Source organism: Calliopsis andreniformis, chromosome 3 (genome assembly GCF_051401765.1).
Source record: "Calliopsis andreniformis isolate RMS-2024a chromosome 3, iyCalAndr_principal, whole genome shotgun sequence".
In the NCBI taxonomy this organism is placed as follows: Eukaryota; Metazoa; Arthropoda; class Insecta; order Hymenoptera; family Andrenidae; genus Calliopsis; species Calliopsis andreniformis.
In genome coordinates this window covers 23836695-23853350 of record NC_135064.1, presented here as the reverse complement: position 1 = coordinate 23853350, position 16656 = coordinate 23836695, and the positions used below count along the sequence as shown (strand labels likewise).

Here is a 16656-nt window from a genome sequence, read left to right as displayed (position 1 = left end):
CGAGCGTAGTAGTCCGTACGTACGTACGGTCCTGGTGTGTGGATGTATGTGGGTCACGTATAGGAATCCGTGGATATGAGATGCTACAGTGGTCATGTACACCGAGTATAATTAGGCTAGAGCTAGGATTCTCCGATCCCCTGCTCGTGTTCCTGGGTGTTCCTCGTGCATGCTGCGTCGCTGACAGGATCGACCATTGTCCTCGCTCGGGATCGATTATTTCGTGCCAATATCGCGTGTCAAAGAGATACCGAGGAGAAACAGTAGCGAAAATATCTCGTGGACACAAGGGTACCATGTTGCATGTAAATATGAGTCGCTCATTCATTCAAATATTCATGCTTATTTAAGATATACAAAATGAAGCACCTATCGACTGCTTTGACACTAAAATTGTATAAAATTCAAAAAGTAGAGATCATTTTATCCTCTGAACAGCTCATATATAGATTATGTAATTGATCGCGTGTACATTTCCAACTTATTTCTGGTACTAGACTAGATGTTATATATACGTGTAGTTTGAGTATTCATAATTTCGTTCATATGCATAATCGACATGCCAAAGCAGGTGCAAATCAGGAGGGGAGAGGATGTTTCAACCCCTCCCTTGTAATAGCATTTCGTGCAAATGTAATTCTACTTTAGCATAAACCAGGGTTGAATCGGTGATGCTAACAGCACCGTAAATCAAACGTCGTAACAATGTGTCCATGTACCATGATAACCTTTCATTTCCCGGAACACGGGCCAAATGTTGCATTTGCGAACGCGCGTGACCGCGTGCCCGCGTACGCTGTCAGCCACGCGAGACGAGGAAAGAGAACGAGGAGTAGATGAAAAAAATATGAGGAACATCCTGAACCTACGGACGACCCCCAACCCTTATAGTGCTTTTTAGCGGATCGATGCTTTTACATCCCCTGCAGAGCGCCCCAATAGTACGACATCTAGAGAACGTGTTCTCTCTGTCTTTCTCGGTTCGCCTTTCGAAGTTCCCCGATGGCTTCGAAAAAGGACGAACGAGACCGAAGCAAGGATATTCGTTGAATCGATAGGAAAAGTACTGTTTTCCGAGGGAGAAATGCCCGTATGAAATTCCCCTCTTCGATCATCCGGCGGGAAGTCCTTTCGAAGTGTCGATACGACAGAAAGATAAAAATCGAGTGAAAAGAACCGGGTTCGAAGGATCCTCGAGAGCTGCGGGGCAACCGTCTTGCATTCGAGAGACATGGGAAAATGTATCCTGCAACCCCGAGGAGCCTCGTGACCGACCCTTATAACCTCTTTAAACCGTCGCTGCGCCGGATCCTCCAGGACTGACGCGCTGGCTGTGCATATCAAATATTCAGAAACCAGAGAGACCTGAGTAGCAAGATCCGACAGTTTCGTTATGGTTGCCCGACTTCCCTATTTTTGCGATTTCGCTTCCTGTACAACGAAACTATAGCGTTCTTCTTTTTTTAATAGAGGTTTATTATTGAAGGTCTGGTGACATGGGGAGAATTTTTTGCAAGTCTTTTGGAAAACTCTCAGAGGTTTCAAAATTTTTACGTAGAGACATATTTGAAATATATTCTAATATTTTGCAGGAAAGTGATCGAGATTACTAGACTGGCCTGATAAAAAATGAAAAAGTTTTTAGTTATCCTACCATAGATAAATCTAATTACTAAAGCTACTTTTGACAAAGGCATCTCTGAGTAGAAATTCCACCCCAAACAATTTAGGTCAATTTCTGTTTACTTTCCAGTGCATTCTCTTAAATCCCATCTAATAAAAAGCAAGATTCTCTCCTTAATTCTATTTCTACTACAATTTTCCTTCGCAACTCTCTCTCTATCGCGACACACAATTAGCAGATCCACAGTCTGCACCAATTATCAACCCCATTTAGAGTCCACTGTTTTCACTACCTAAGGACCATGTTTCCTCAAGAATGAACAGTTCCCCTAGCATAGCGATAACCCCACAGCGCAGCCAGCGCAAACAGTTGTGAAACATGAGGAAAGATTCGAAGCAGTCGAAGGATTAGCCCTTTCGTTTGGCGTCTGTGACGTTGGCCCCCTCATTAGAGGAGGTTCGAAAGGACAGCAACGCGAGACCGTGCGATGTCAGACATCGTGCTTCGAACGGAGATCCTTGCGAATCTCGCACGCGATACAAGATCCACCCAGAACCCCCCTTCACCCCCTGTTTAATCTGTGTACACAGAGGATTGCGTATGTAATTAGGTCTCGCAGGCACCAACGCTCCCGGCACGTTATGGTTCTGCGCGTGATTATGTGTATGCGAGAGGTAGAGTGACGTTAGCGTGATTGACAGTACGTAGGAGAGTGTTTGAACGTCTTGCAAGACGCGTTTGATTCTGCATGAGACATTCGGAACTGTTCCAGAGAGGTGAGTTACTGGCGAATGGGAAGATTGTGAAGTTTTGGTGTGATCTAGAAAGCAGACGTGGCAAAAGGTGGTAATATACAGTATTATCTTGTTATAATCTCGTTATATTCACTATAGTGTGAAATTATTTAAAATGCAGGAGTTTCACTGTCACACAGAATTTTTGATGAGACCAAAGTGGGATACAGTGAGCATGAATTCATATTAGAAAAGAGTCATGTTATAAATAGGACCATATAAAGGGAATACTGTATATAATTGTACAGACTAGTTCAGTAGAAAAGATCAATGATTTGACAGGTCATGCTAGTGGGTATTGTAAGAATGGAACATGTGACGTCAGTGGAATGCTATCTTTTGGATTCCCTGGAACCTTTGAAATCCTTGCGATTAAGGAAGGCTAAATGTGAAGCTTCTGGTATCTTTTGATTACTGGCCACGTCTGTGTTCTCGATGGAGCGAGTGGAATGTTGAGACTTCGGCTCCTCGCTTGAAGAAATCTGTTCTAAACAAAGGCTACTAATAGATTGGTCGATTGCCAGATATTCAAGCAAACTTACGTAAGATTAAAGAGAGGTCTAATCAACAATTTTGATAGCAAATCTACTGATTTGAATCAGTAGATACAATTTGGCGATGCTTCGATGCTTCAGAATCGATGTTTCACGAATCACTACCTTGTAGTACCCACCACCACGAAGATGTAAGCGCCACACTATTTCGCTTGAAACATCGATTCCTCGTTAAGTCGAATTACACTCGTTGAGTCGCTTGATCGAATTTTCACCACGAGCAATCGTGATCTGCAGTTGCTAACCTCAGCAATTTCATTTTCTTTCTTCTCTGAACTGTCAATCAACCCAAGAAACCTAGCTCAGCAACTTAGAAAGTGGAGGAAACTCAAGGAACTTTCCAACGAGAAATCGCTTTTTAAAGACATCAAATTTCTGTCATCATTCTTAAATTTCCAAGAACAGTCATTCCATCTGAAAGCAGGGAGTCGAGGTCGAACCACGCAACTGTCCAAAGAGTTTCCAACCCTTTCCCATTATCCTCTCTTATCACCCCCTTTGATTGCTCAATTTAACAACGCCCTGCAATCCTGACACCCCTGCAGAAGATGCACGTGTACAAGAAAACGCTGCAGGCTATGATCTACCCAATCTCCTCGACAACTCCGCACAAGTTCGTTACCTGGACTGCCACATCGCCCACCTACTGCTACGAGTGCGAGGGGCTTCTATGGGGCATCGCTCGACAAGGGGTGCGGTGCACAGAGTGCGGCGTCAAGTGCCACGAAAAATGCAAGGACCTCCTCAACGCGGATTGTCTGCAAAGTAAGTACTCAGCATCTCTTTTGAATTGCCAATTACTGTGTATCTAGTATAGTCAAGGCGAAAAGAACACATTTTGCACCTGTTTTTTCGTGGCAGACTATGTCTGAAATTTGCATACTGTCGTCTCGAGACGATGGCTGAAATTTAAATGACGTGATGGAAAATCTATGGGGTACTTTCAGAAGGACTTTGTATTATTAATTATGTAGTGTAGTTAGTAAAAGAGGAACATACATGACACATTCGTCTATTCATTGTGAGTATATAGAGTGTTCGACAACAGGTATCAGAAGTTTGAGGAAATAATTCTACTTGCTAAAATATGACGAAAATTAAGAATGAGAAAATTTGAGGCTTGTTTTTCAGTTACTAATTGCTGAACTATAAGTAAAGTGTGTCTGACGCGTGGACTTATTCTACGGCGTTCGTGGCCAGGCGCAACGAGGTCAGTAGAATAAGTAAGTAGAATCAGTCGAGTCAGACACATTTCACGCGTACTACAGGTATCTCTTCAACAATTTATAATTCGAAAACCAAGCCTCAAACATAATTTTTGCATTCTTCATAATATAATTTACCACCAGGATACCATGTGCGTCACTAATTAATGCAAAAATCGGAGGCCAAAAGAGGTCAGATCTTATATCGTGTTGTTAACTAAGATTATTATCAGAGGTTACGGTAATCCCAGGAATTCATATCCTTCCAACAGAAGAAATCGCGAGTACAATCTGCATACGACGCAAACTGCAAAGGCATTAACTCGTCGCGAACCTCGACGTTGATACGCGATAAAATTACACCGCATTTCCCCGAACTTAATTACCAGAAGCGCTCTAGGATCGTAATTAACGAGCGCGTCTCTCTGCCACGTTAAACGCAGACGTTGGAAATGGAAAGAGCCTGCTCAAATTTTGCGAATATCGCGAAATGTTCGGTCATTATGCTAGATATCATAGTATGACACACGGTGAAACGCAGAAATGAACAAAATTGAATTTATTCTGCAGTTATATAGACTGTCATAAAAAAGTATTAACTCCAACTTATGACAAGGTGCCATCAATTTTGGAGAAAAATTTATTAAAAATAATCTTAACGCTGGAACTACCAAACTATTTCAGTATTCTACTTTCTAGACGAGAAGTATCTAATGATTAGAAATTTCAAAGAATAATAATTGCTTCTTAATATCTATTTATTTTACAATTCTTGATATACTGAATATCTCACGTATCGCAAACAATTGATTGATTATTTCACAAAACAGCTTCAAGTGTAAAATTCCAGTCCCATTGTGAAAACATTGACTATCGACGCATTTCACATTATCGTGCAAAAAACACTGTCGTCATCGAAAGTTGAAAATTACATTCAGAGTGAATGATTTGCTTCGTAATATTTGCCCGTTTGATCGTCGAGAATTGAATCGATAAATACTCGATTCGGCGATGGAAATGCTAATAACTCTGCTGCCAGGCAAAAAAGGCAACAGGATATTTTCCGCGCTGGAAAATTACATAGAGGGCAGCGAAAATCGATCAATGAACGCCTAATTGAATTTCGAATATGAAGAATTTTTTCGTCGACAACGTTGAATTAATTACTCGACCGGAAGAATACGTGCAGCCATTCGTGTTTGATAAATACGAATTATCGAAAGCCAATAATTTGTGATAATTAATGCTATATAAAAGTTGCTAATGAATGCGAAAATTGTTAAATTCTTGAAATTATTATTCAATTAGCTATTCCAAAGTGTTCTATCGATAAGTCAATTAGTAAATTAATAAATTGGGTTCGGATTACTAATTTGTCCCCGAAGAAGATACAATTGTCATGCATCAAGGACAGTGAGATCTCGTTTCGAAGATGGTAATTAAATCATGACAGATACATTGGAGCATGGAACTCGTTATAATCAACGCTTGGAAGCAAAGCTGTGAGGAATACAGCTCGAGCCCTTATTCAATCACACTGTGGCTCGTATTACATATCAATTAGTAACTAATTAGAGTCGATGGTATTCATAGCTGAGAAATAACTTCTTTATACAGCATTTATCTTGTTCACTTTGCTTCCTCTGCTGTCAACCCAGAAAGCAAATTATCATGTTAACTCCAGTAGAATAATTAATTAACAGGAGTTACTGGTAGAGTCTACGAATACAAAGAAATAACAACATTATCCAATCTCGAAAGAAAGAAGCTGAAAGAAATCCTGAAATTCTTAAGAAAGAATAGTCCATAAAGAATGAAGAACTAAATCTCCTTAAAATCGGAAGACTCAAATACCAATCGTGTCCCAAATTCTCAACTTCTTTACGACTGCCAGAGATTCCTTTCTCGGCTCCGTTTTACAACAATCTCCCCCGTTTTCGTGTTCGTTCATCTAGAACCATGGCCCGTCTATTTTCCACGAAGCGGGATCGATTTTTCGTCGGCGTTCGCCCGGAGCGTGTTCCAGTGTCTGCCGTCCGCGGAATCGCTACGTGTAATTTCCGGTCTGGTTAAGCTGCGGCAACACTTCCGCGGAAGGATCTCAGCTGCCGCGCGAAACAGCCACAGCGAGGGGCTTGCACCGGAAAATTAAAGCTCCTCGAATGTTCCGGCCGACGAAAGACGCAAAGGCCGCATCCGGGCACGCGAGCCGCGCGAAACAGCCTCAAAGCCCGCAGGTCTCTTCGAGGCCTGCCGAGGCTCGTTCAAAGCGAGCCGCGCGTACCACAGACGCGAATGGGAAGGAAAACCGAGACTTTAAGATAAAGGGGCGACGGGGGGAATATTATTTCTACGGCTGGGAAAAATGGCGAACGAGAAACGAGCCTGCCTGGAAGCTGGGAGGCTTGAAAGGCTTGCTGATTTCGCCCTTTTCAGAGGTGAACGAGATGTGGAGCAAGAATGGAATAGAAGGAAGACGATTTTGGGAGGAGCACAGGCTGGAGATGAAGCCAATTAAAGGTTCGATGAACATTACAGGAAAAATTTTGGTGCTGTTAGGTCGAGCTATATAAATAATATTAACATAGATTGTATTTTACAGATTTATGAATAATAATTCTTGGGGCTCTGACGAGTACGTATGTTTCGGAAAGAAGCTAGGTACTTAAGAATAATTGTTATACCTAATAATTTTTTCTACATCACCCAAAGAATAATTCTTATCTTCACTTTATTTATCCCTCTCTAAATTCGTCATTTCGTTAAAATATTGACCTAGCTTCTCGTTTGCTAAATTTGAGCCTTGCAAAAAAATATTAAGAAAACTCGTGTAACCACTTGCTGAAGTGGATTGCAATCTCCCTTCAAACCCCCAAGATTCTCCCAAAAATGCCATGAAAAGAAAAACAGGTGCAAAATAAAGAACAAGAATATAAGACTCCCAAACTTTCGCCATGTATTTCAAGACCTTCTCCAAACAAGTAGACCTCTAGACCTCTGAAAAAACTAAAACTTCTCATTTTCTCCTCTACGAGTCTCCCTCGACCTACAGGCCAGCTGAACTCTATTAGGTTTACCAGGGTCAAATTTTCATCCGACGCTTGTTTCATTTTCCCAGGAGCGGCCGAGAAGAGCTCGAAGCACGGTGCCGAGGATAAGGCGAACAGCATAATCACGGCCATGAAGGAGAGGATGAAGCAGAGAGAGCGAGAAAAGCCAGAGATCTTCGAGCTGATCCGGTGAGTCCTTCTTATCCTGTCTTCCCCCCTTTTTTCTCTATTTTCTGTCGCAGCAGAGCTGACGCGGCGGGAAACGCCGTCGATCGGCGACAACGCACGATTTTTCAGGAGAGAGAGCGTCGATCGGCCATGATCCACCTAGGATCGGCGATCCTTGCGTCGCCATTGCTTGCCACTAAAACTCTACCCTTCGAGACTCGTATCCACGGCTCCCTCTGACCAGAGTCGCTCGATAAAAACGCAAGAGAACTAGTACCACAAATTACACGGTTCAATTTGAAACCACTTTCACCAAATCACGTCCTGCAAAGTAATTTGCGATACAAATGGATCGGTAGAGTCCTCGGGCAGCGTTCGAGACCGATGCAACCTGCGCAATTGTACCCTTGAAACTTTTCACATTTGCATATATTACTTAAGGGATATCGGTCGACTATACAAGGCTGAAAATTCGCGCGAGTACAGACATTCAGCCGCTACCGGGACAGCGAAATACGTGGAAATTCAGGTTAGCTGGGCGTCGTTGAATGAAAGAGCTCCGGAGCAACCCCTTCCGATGACTCTGTGTCACGGACTGCATCTTTTTACGTGCGCATCGCAGGATTGGTAGAACACAGAACGCGCAAACAAAGGAATTAAAAATATTACTCTGCCGCGGCTCGACCCCGAAACTTGAGAATGCCTAATGTCCTTTTGTTCGAGCTACGATTATGAAGGGAGAGAAATTATGCTTGGTGAGGCGGGGAATGCGGCTTAAGGTACGTGAAACAATTGGGGTAACTTCGTCTTCGGGGCAACGACCGGGGAAGTGAACGAGGAGAAGCAATTTCGTCGTTGAGCGTGCCTACAGTGAGATCCTCCAAGAGGAAATCGGGCAAAAGGAAAATTTTTAGTCAAATGAGTGAGTTTCACAAGATTTTTTATATGTTTGGAAAATTATAGCCATTTTAGAGATGACGACGTAACAATAAGATCCTTTAAGAGAAAATCAGGCAAAAGGAATATTTTCAGTGAGACAAATTTGTTTTGCAAGACTTTATAGTTTTTCAAAATTATAATCATTCTCGAGATGACGTTCTGATAATAAAGAACTGTGAAATCGATGATTCTTCTTAACGATAGAAGTTTGGCGAAAAGATTACTAAGTCTCGAGGAAACTTAAAACTGAGGAAGTAATGTAACGAGGAGAAGAAAAGATTGAAGTTTGCTCGTTAAAATTAATACGAGTCGCCAGGTGCGTTTTTATCGGATACAAATGCGCGGAAATATGATTTGCATTTTTACGCTTATATCCCCCTTCGCTGTTATTAACGCTATGCTTCAAAGGGAGAGAGAGGGACGTTGTGATATTTCTCGATATTATGCTGACCCATTTAGACTCGTAAAACTTTATAATCCCATGATTATAGAGAATTCTTTTCAGTGTCCTCGTTAGGAGTTCAATATTGCACCAGTCAGGTTGACTTCCATTCGTAATTTTTCAGTACACTCACTATTAATCTTGTACGTGGACTATACACTATAAAGAGTTTGTTTCAGGCTTTCACAACTATCATTATTATAAATTCTAATTTTCCTTGAGAGAAGTTTTAACAAGTTTCTGAACTCAGCCAGAGATATTTTTCAAAAATCACTTTCAAGTTCGAGGTAGACAAACCTGAACTAACTTCGATTCATGATGTAAGAATTTTTCCAAATTTTAGGAAAGTTTGATGCAACTTGCGTTTGGTTGCATATTTTATGAAAATTTTCTGTATGGATTCATATTCGCGAAGTACTGTGTGAATACTATCAATGACAGTTTCTTCCATTAAACTTGAGAGCTTAAAGCGCTCAAAGATCTGGATACTGCAGCGGTTTTAAAGGATTATAAGTAAAAGCGTAATCTTGATTGATCGCAGTCCTTTACAAATCTGCATCGTTGCCTTGGCATCGCTGCAAAAGGTTCGACAAAGAAATACTCTGTGGATCCTTCATCCAAGGAGAATCCATTTATTTGACGCCCATCAAGCGATCTCTGCTACCATAATTCCTTGTCGATATTGGTTCAAAGGTAAAATATAGACTCGAGAATGGAATATTGAACTCTGCAAGTTAAATTATTATTCCCAGCGAATTGAATGTCTCTGAATGCAAACAGAAATTGAGATAAATGCAACACTTCAGCTTACGTGTGTTCTATTTGCATCACGAATGCAATTAAATTACATTTTTAATTCTCTAATTTTTTGAAGTGTTTTAATTTTCCATGAGAAAAGGATTTTATCTTTTTTTAACTGCAGATTAGTTTGTTTCGTGTTCACCTCGAACATGCATTCTATATAACATCCAAAATTCAGCAATGCGTCATGCATTTTATATAAGTGCAAAATGCGTTTCCTTGCTTGTAACCTGACACTACAGGTCACGTTGCAATAATTTATGTTCCTACAGATATTTTCTCAAAATGTATAATATTCTAGGCTGAGATTTAGGTCCGAGTTTATAACTACTGATTTATGAGTCCTGTAGAGGCTGTGTATTAGTAATATTTCTGAATTATTCATAGACAGAACGAAATCCTGATAGTTATCACCTTGTGCTACATTTTTTTTACAATGTTTTACGAGTGGTAAAGATACGTAGGGGGAGATCGATGCAACCACTATCTCTAAAACTTTTTTACTCAAAAAAAGAAATTGATGTATTCTGACGCACAACGTCCATCGAAACGAAATATTTTTCCAAGCTTTTTTGGATGTCCTTGCACATTTGTATCAGTCTTTTACATCTTTTACTTTTACAATTTATTTAAAGCTTTAGGTTTGTGTTACGAAAAAAAAATCTTCACAATTTGTATTTTATTTCCTTATTGCGATAAAAAAATCCAAAAAATTGGATTATCGTGTAGAAAAAATGATAGAAAAATAAATTTATCATCAGTACAATTCCGTTCTATCCAAATCATTTTAATGAGAACGAAATTAGTCTCACTTTAAAAACCACAGCTCAAGTGACACACTTCTTTCCGCTTATCTCTCGATCTGAACTATTATTCTACCGAGGCGAAAATGTAGGGTACCATATAAAAAAAGCTTATAACTTCCAGTTTCAAGCGACCCTTGTACCTCTTAAAACCAGCGTGATAAAAAATGTGATACATTTACTCGGTAGAAACCACGTACTATGTAGCTGCAATATATTTTGTACTTGATAAAAGAAAAGCAAGAAACAACAAAGAACAAGCCTACTTAACCGTGTAGAAACTTGGTCAATAATAAACTTTAGACAGTGCAACATCGATTCTCCCTATTATTATACGAGATGTATACTACATACTATAAAGTTACGTACTATTCTGCTTCAACTTGTTATTTTATTACAAATAAAAATTTCAAAGACACTAAACTTAAAATATACTCGATTTTTATTCAATAGTGAGGAATATTTAAAAATTGTTTGCTACCTGTTGAATGAATAAATAAAAGATATTCTACGTCTTTTTTTATTAAAATTTTATTTCCTTTACTTTAATTAAAATTTTCGTTTCATCAATTTGCAATAACTTCGAATTCGCGATCTCGCGATCAGACTTAAGCGCAATTGCATTGCATCGATCAGACTCATTATCAGTTATTAAGTAATCAACGGGCGTGCATAGAACGGAATTGCAATTTCCGAGATCGACAGCTGGGAAAGTCGCCGCTGTTCCGAAAGCAGCAGAGCATATACGCGCGTTCGAATATTTCCTTACATATGAACTCACTGGATGGTAATAACGCAATTGATCATGCTGATAATTCTCTCGCACATCGCATAATCGATACGATGGTGTCCTAATCGTATCTTCACACGCTGGGAGATTAATCGTGGATGCAGCTGCCTTCCAACAGGCTATTAACAACGATCCAATACTCATTAGTCGCGATTCCCTGATTATGGGATGATGGTCCGCACCAATTAGTGGTTTAACGCAATTAGCTGTTCGCAAAAATGTCCAAGCACTTTCGATTCTAACGATAAAAAAAAAATTATTTTTAAGTCGTGGAAATTTTAAGTTATTTCTTCACACTTTAATCATATTTTTTTTCGTAGCAGTAGTTTATCTTTGAAACTAGACTTTAAGTTAAATGTGATCGGTGACATAACAGTATTTATAGATGAAAAATTAGAGTAGGTTTTGACCAGGTTGGACCTTTTTTCATAACAACTGGCTTTTATTCAAGCGCCAGAATAGGTCGCTGTTTCCACTTTAAGAATGGAGAACACCTCAGTATCGCTCCTTCAAGTATCACCGACGATCTAAAATCTCGGTAAAAGCTACTAAGTGGTTCGGGTAGAGATTAACGAGGATCAGGGTTAATTGATATTGCCCCTTTGTTCAAGAATTCGCTCGGTTGTCCAACTTGATAACGGTGAATCGATTGAATATCGATCACAAACATAGAGCACCGTTTGTTGCCCTGTACCAGCACTCGATACTTTTTCATCAAGTATTAATTAAGGGAACACCTGCCGCGGTCGTTGGAACGAATTATCACGGTTGGGGAATAAAATGTTCTGATTTGTAGCGCCTTTGCCCATCGCATCGTTTTAAGCTCGAATAATTACAGGAGAAAGGGCCTCTTAAAAAGGGTCTGATTGTTACAGTCTGCATTTCTGTAGGTGCTGAGAGAAAATTAGAATTACAATGGAGTGAATAAGAAGCTGATAAATGGGATTAAGAAAGGGGTAGGAAGGCGTAATTGCTCGTAAAACTTTTGAAGACATTTGGAAATGTCTATACCTTAGATCTTTTTATAGATTCTTCCTCTTAGTTCTCCATATTCTTCTTCCTTCGTCTGTACTATACTTACACATTCTCCTTATCTCAATCCTACTCCCTTCACCCTCTTCCTTCCCTCACTCACCCAACCTTCAAACTTCTAATGAAGAAGGATGGAAGATAAGGTGAAAAGAGGTATAATAAGAGGGGAGACTGGGAAAAGAAAAAGAAGATCCAAACAGAAAAAAAAGGGCTGCAGAGAAAAAAGAGACTAAAGGATAAAGGATTGAAAGAAAGGACAGCAGCCCTCTGAGGGACGGGTCAAAGATCAGAAAAGGTCCTATGGGGGTGGGGAGATAAGAAGGTAGGGAGACATCAGTTGAAGGAGGAACTTGAGAAAGTTGTATTTATAACTTCGTAAGAGAACAAGATAATGACACCAATTTAATTAATCAGTTGACAGAACTCGCGAAAAGTAATTTACAAAGGATCACGTTACCAAGAAGTAGTTTGCGAAAGATCAGTATATTCAGCAAAATAAAAGAAAATTTTAAGAAACCCTTTTTCATGCCTCGCCAAGCATAACCCCACAATTTATCTATACTTCCCAGCTTTTACACACTATTGTTCAATATCCCCGAAAAATCTAGAATCAAATAAGAAATGTACCTACAACAATGGAAAAAATTACGCTGTCCCTGGAGTTCACACGTTACATCCTCGAACATCAAAGAGTATCGTTAGACGGGACTCGAAATCATTGTCGACCGTGCGGAACTGAAGAACTGCGCTCAGCAGCGGGTCGCCGTGCAACGGGACAATACGATCGGATAGCGATCTCTTTGAGCGGGCCGAACGAGCAAAGGGGCAAAGCAATGGCGACTGCGAACCAAGGGGAAAAGATACGAGGAACGAAGCGTGCGAAACGAACCGAAAACCTCGTACCTTGCACAAGGCCGGGTCTCGTCTTCTCTGGTGAAAAGTAATCGCTCGCGAAACGACAACGAAACCAACAGGTCGAAGATATGACGACAGGGAAGCGTTTTGGTACGCTGCCATCGAGCAATCAACGCCCTCGTTAGCGGGCTGATCGATTACCGAGTCGCGTTAATTACAAGGGCGTGTGTCCACAGCGCTTGGAAAATATTCGTCAATGAACTCGGCTCAAGAGGGACACGGCGCGTGCTACCGATCGCGCGCCGTTTATCGGCTTTTCGATAAACAGTGTTATTTATCAACCGAGGAGTTACGACGGTCGAATTTTCGACCCCGTCCCTCAGGGACAAATTACTCCCTTCTTTTCACTGGTTTCAAACGCGACGAACAGTAAATTAAATCGACGCGATACTTTGGGACGCCGCTTTTAGGAATTTACTCGCGAATAAATGGTCTCCTCCCACTCTCTCTGGTGTTATGAATGAGAACGTTGTACTGCAGTTTGGGAGCTTTGGTTTCGACTATTTCGTTGAAAGTAATTCGAGGTTTATTGATATTGCAAATTGTAAACTAGAGTTTTGTAAGTTATAAGGTAGGCTTATTCTATCTGGGTTTTCAAATTTTCGAATATTTTAATATTCAAATACTTCAGTATTATAATCTTGCAAGTTTTAAACTTTCAGATTTTCATGTATTATTACTTGCTGCTATTTCTGCATCAGAAAATAACTTCTCCCCTATGTCCTATGTCTCGATAGAAAATAAAGGATACTCACAAAGTCCAATTTATTCCTCTTGTCTGGTCAAAGTCAAAAGTGAAAGGAAATGAGAAAATCCCAAAAGATAAGGGAGACAACAGCGTGTTAGTAACAAGAACTGACTACAGCTTGTGCAGTGTTAGAATCTACCTCGCAAAATACAGTATATGTACACACATACGAGATGGCGTGGCATAAAGGAGACCATTCGTGGACAGCGCTGCTTTGGAGTAGAGTTTCTAATTATCGAGAACGAGGAAGGGGTAAAGGAGATAGATTGCTTTGCATTCCAATTTAGGTGTTGGAGAAATTTCGGAACGCTAGGTTCAACTCCCTATGTAATTATTTCCCCATCATCAGATCTTCGACCTGTCGGATGAAAGTTCAAAACGAAGTTCTACACGGGCGACTATCGCGCAGAGAGTCGCGTGCAATGTAAACGAAGGCTGCTGCGGTTTCTGATAATTAAGAGCTGGCTAGAAGTTGTCACCTGATAATTAAGTCTAAGTGGCTCTTTGCTACGTGAGTGATACTAAAACTTTCGAACTCGTTTCGACGATCTATATTGCACAGTTACTCTTTTCTTTATCTGCAATCACCATGCTAGTTTGCATTTGAACAAAAACTTTGATACTGTTCAAATAGAATAAAAATGCATTGTTTGAAGAAATAAACTGAGCGGTAAAGGTAGAATCTTTACGAGTGACGGTAACTTTAAAGTCACCTTCATTTTTAAAGTAGAACATTACCCTTATCTTTATGCTCTGGGCGTTGTGAACAATTCACCAAGCTGGCGCGAAAAACTTCAACTTAACACTTTGATCTTGAGACGATAGATGGTAGTGGTGATATGAACGACATCCAGGTCACATTTGACCGTTTTTCGCGAAGTTATATTCTCAGCATTGCTTGCTCTCCTTGAACTTAAACTGATAGAATCTTCTACGAATACAAAAATAGAAAAAATGAACCTTGCAATAGTATTCACACTTCTGTACAAAAAAAACTTCTAGCAGCAAGAACAGAAATCGAGCAGCAGCTCGGAAAGTTTAAAACACTCCCCCAGTTACAAAAGGCTCACGCCCGTGACAATCACAGACACTTCTAGCATCTCAAAAAACGATATGTTAACCCTTTCGTGGTCAAGTGATTTTTTAAAGTATTTTTTATTCTTATTTTCTCGTTAACGAAGCTTTCAATGCCATTCCAGATACAGTAGCATAAAAAAAATAAACAGGATATATATCCCAGTACATATCTCAGTAGCCACGAAAGGATTAAGGGATTAAACGCGACTCTCGACAAACCGCGATAGGGGAGTTCCAAATCCGAAAACGTAAAATCACGCGAGCGTGCCGCGTCAGCGTGAATCGCGATCGCTGAGAAGTAGCCATGAAAGGGAGGAACAGGTAGGACGAGATCTAGGCCGTTGGCACAGCTCATGTGAAAGAACGTCTCGTCGGAGTTTAGGTCAGTCTTCGGGGTCGACGAGGAGGCACATACGGGTCACATGACGGCGGTGAAGCAGTCGGTTCTGGACGGTACCAGCAAGTGGTCCGCGAAGATCGCCATTACAGGTTTGTGGCCAGCTCGTTGTGCCCGCCGGCCATGACCGGTTTTGCACCCCTACGTGCAACGAAACGATGAAACGTGCAGCGCTCGATTCTATACATCTATCTATATACGATACATATGTGTACCACCTATGTGCCTCAATGTACCGTTACTTTTTATTTTACATCATTTTCTGTGGAACCCTCACACTCCCTGCATCCTGCCTCCAGTCTCCCAGACTGTCCCCCTTTTCACACCTGGCATCCGTGTGTTGTAACTACTTGTCTCCTCATTGTTTCTAACTGTGATCATTATTATTTCATCATATCGGGTCTGACGCTCTGCCGGCTGCTGCTGTGTTGTACTTGACTGTCACACTGTGATATCTATATATATATATATATATACATATTCTATATTCTATAGCGATTTGGCTGTGCCGTTTGTCGGAATGCACCCGTTCCTCGCATATGTGTGCATAGAGCTGCGCGGTTAGGGAGCAGGCATCACGGGTCACGGACAATTTTCCCCGAGCTCACTTTGACCAGGTTCCCCTCTGCCTTTTTCATTTTCTTCCTCCTTTTTTTTTTATTTTGCCTTTGCTACTCTCGCTTCTCTCTGTTTCCTTCACTTTCTCTGTCTGTTTCTCTGTCTCTCTGTCTCTCTGTGTCCCTCTGGTCTGATAACGAGTGTAATAGGGAATAGTGGTCACGGACACGGGAGAAAATTGTCCTACCTGTGTCGCCCCTCCGAAAACGTTTCATCTACGTGGTACCGTGCGTACGTAGATTGCACTGTTCGCATCGGTGTGTGTCTCGCTACGCTGACCAAGTAATCTGAACGTTCGCGGCATCCTCGGCCGGGAAAACGACTCCGGTGTGTGTAGAAAAATACTATTGCACGCGTGCACAGTGCGTGAACAGGGGAGACATCGTATCTAGTGTTTCATGGGGCCAGGGAGTAATTAGTACCGAGCCGAGGAGTAGGGGTATAGTTGTTGCAAAGTAGACGTAGAATCACGCATTCGTGAGCTAAATTCAATTTGACACACTAGAATCTACATACAGAACACGAAGTTTACTTCCATAGAACTTAGGTTTTGGTAAGCGATGGGGCTTTGTGGGAGAACGAGAGGAAAGTGTGGAGTATAGTATTTTTTTGTATGAGGCTTCGATTCTGATGGTACAAGTTTGAAAATAAATTATTTTAAAAAAGAATTGTTGGAGATGCAAAAGTATTTTATAAGTA

The 16656-nt window shown here is 40.9% G+C and overlaps 1 protein-coding gene across 1 annotated transcript in view; it reads left to right on the top strand.

The window, feature by feature from the left end:
- The window catches only part of Unc-13 (unc-13), an 87881-nt gene that overhangs the window by 42405 nt on the left and 28820 nt on the right, over window positions 1-16656 (top strand). The window contains exons 6-7 of the mRNA XM_076374896.1: window positions 3518-3737; window positions 7296-7416. Of these exons, the coding sequence (XP_076231011.1) occupies window positions 3518-3737; window positions 7296-7416 (341 nt within the window). The remainder of the gene's footprint in view (window positions 1-3517; window positions 3738-7295; window positions 7417-16656) is intronic.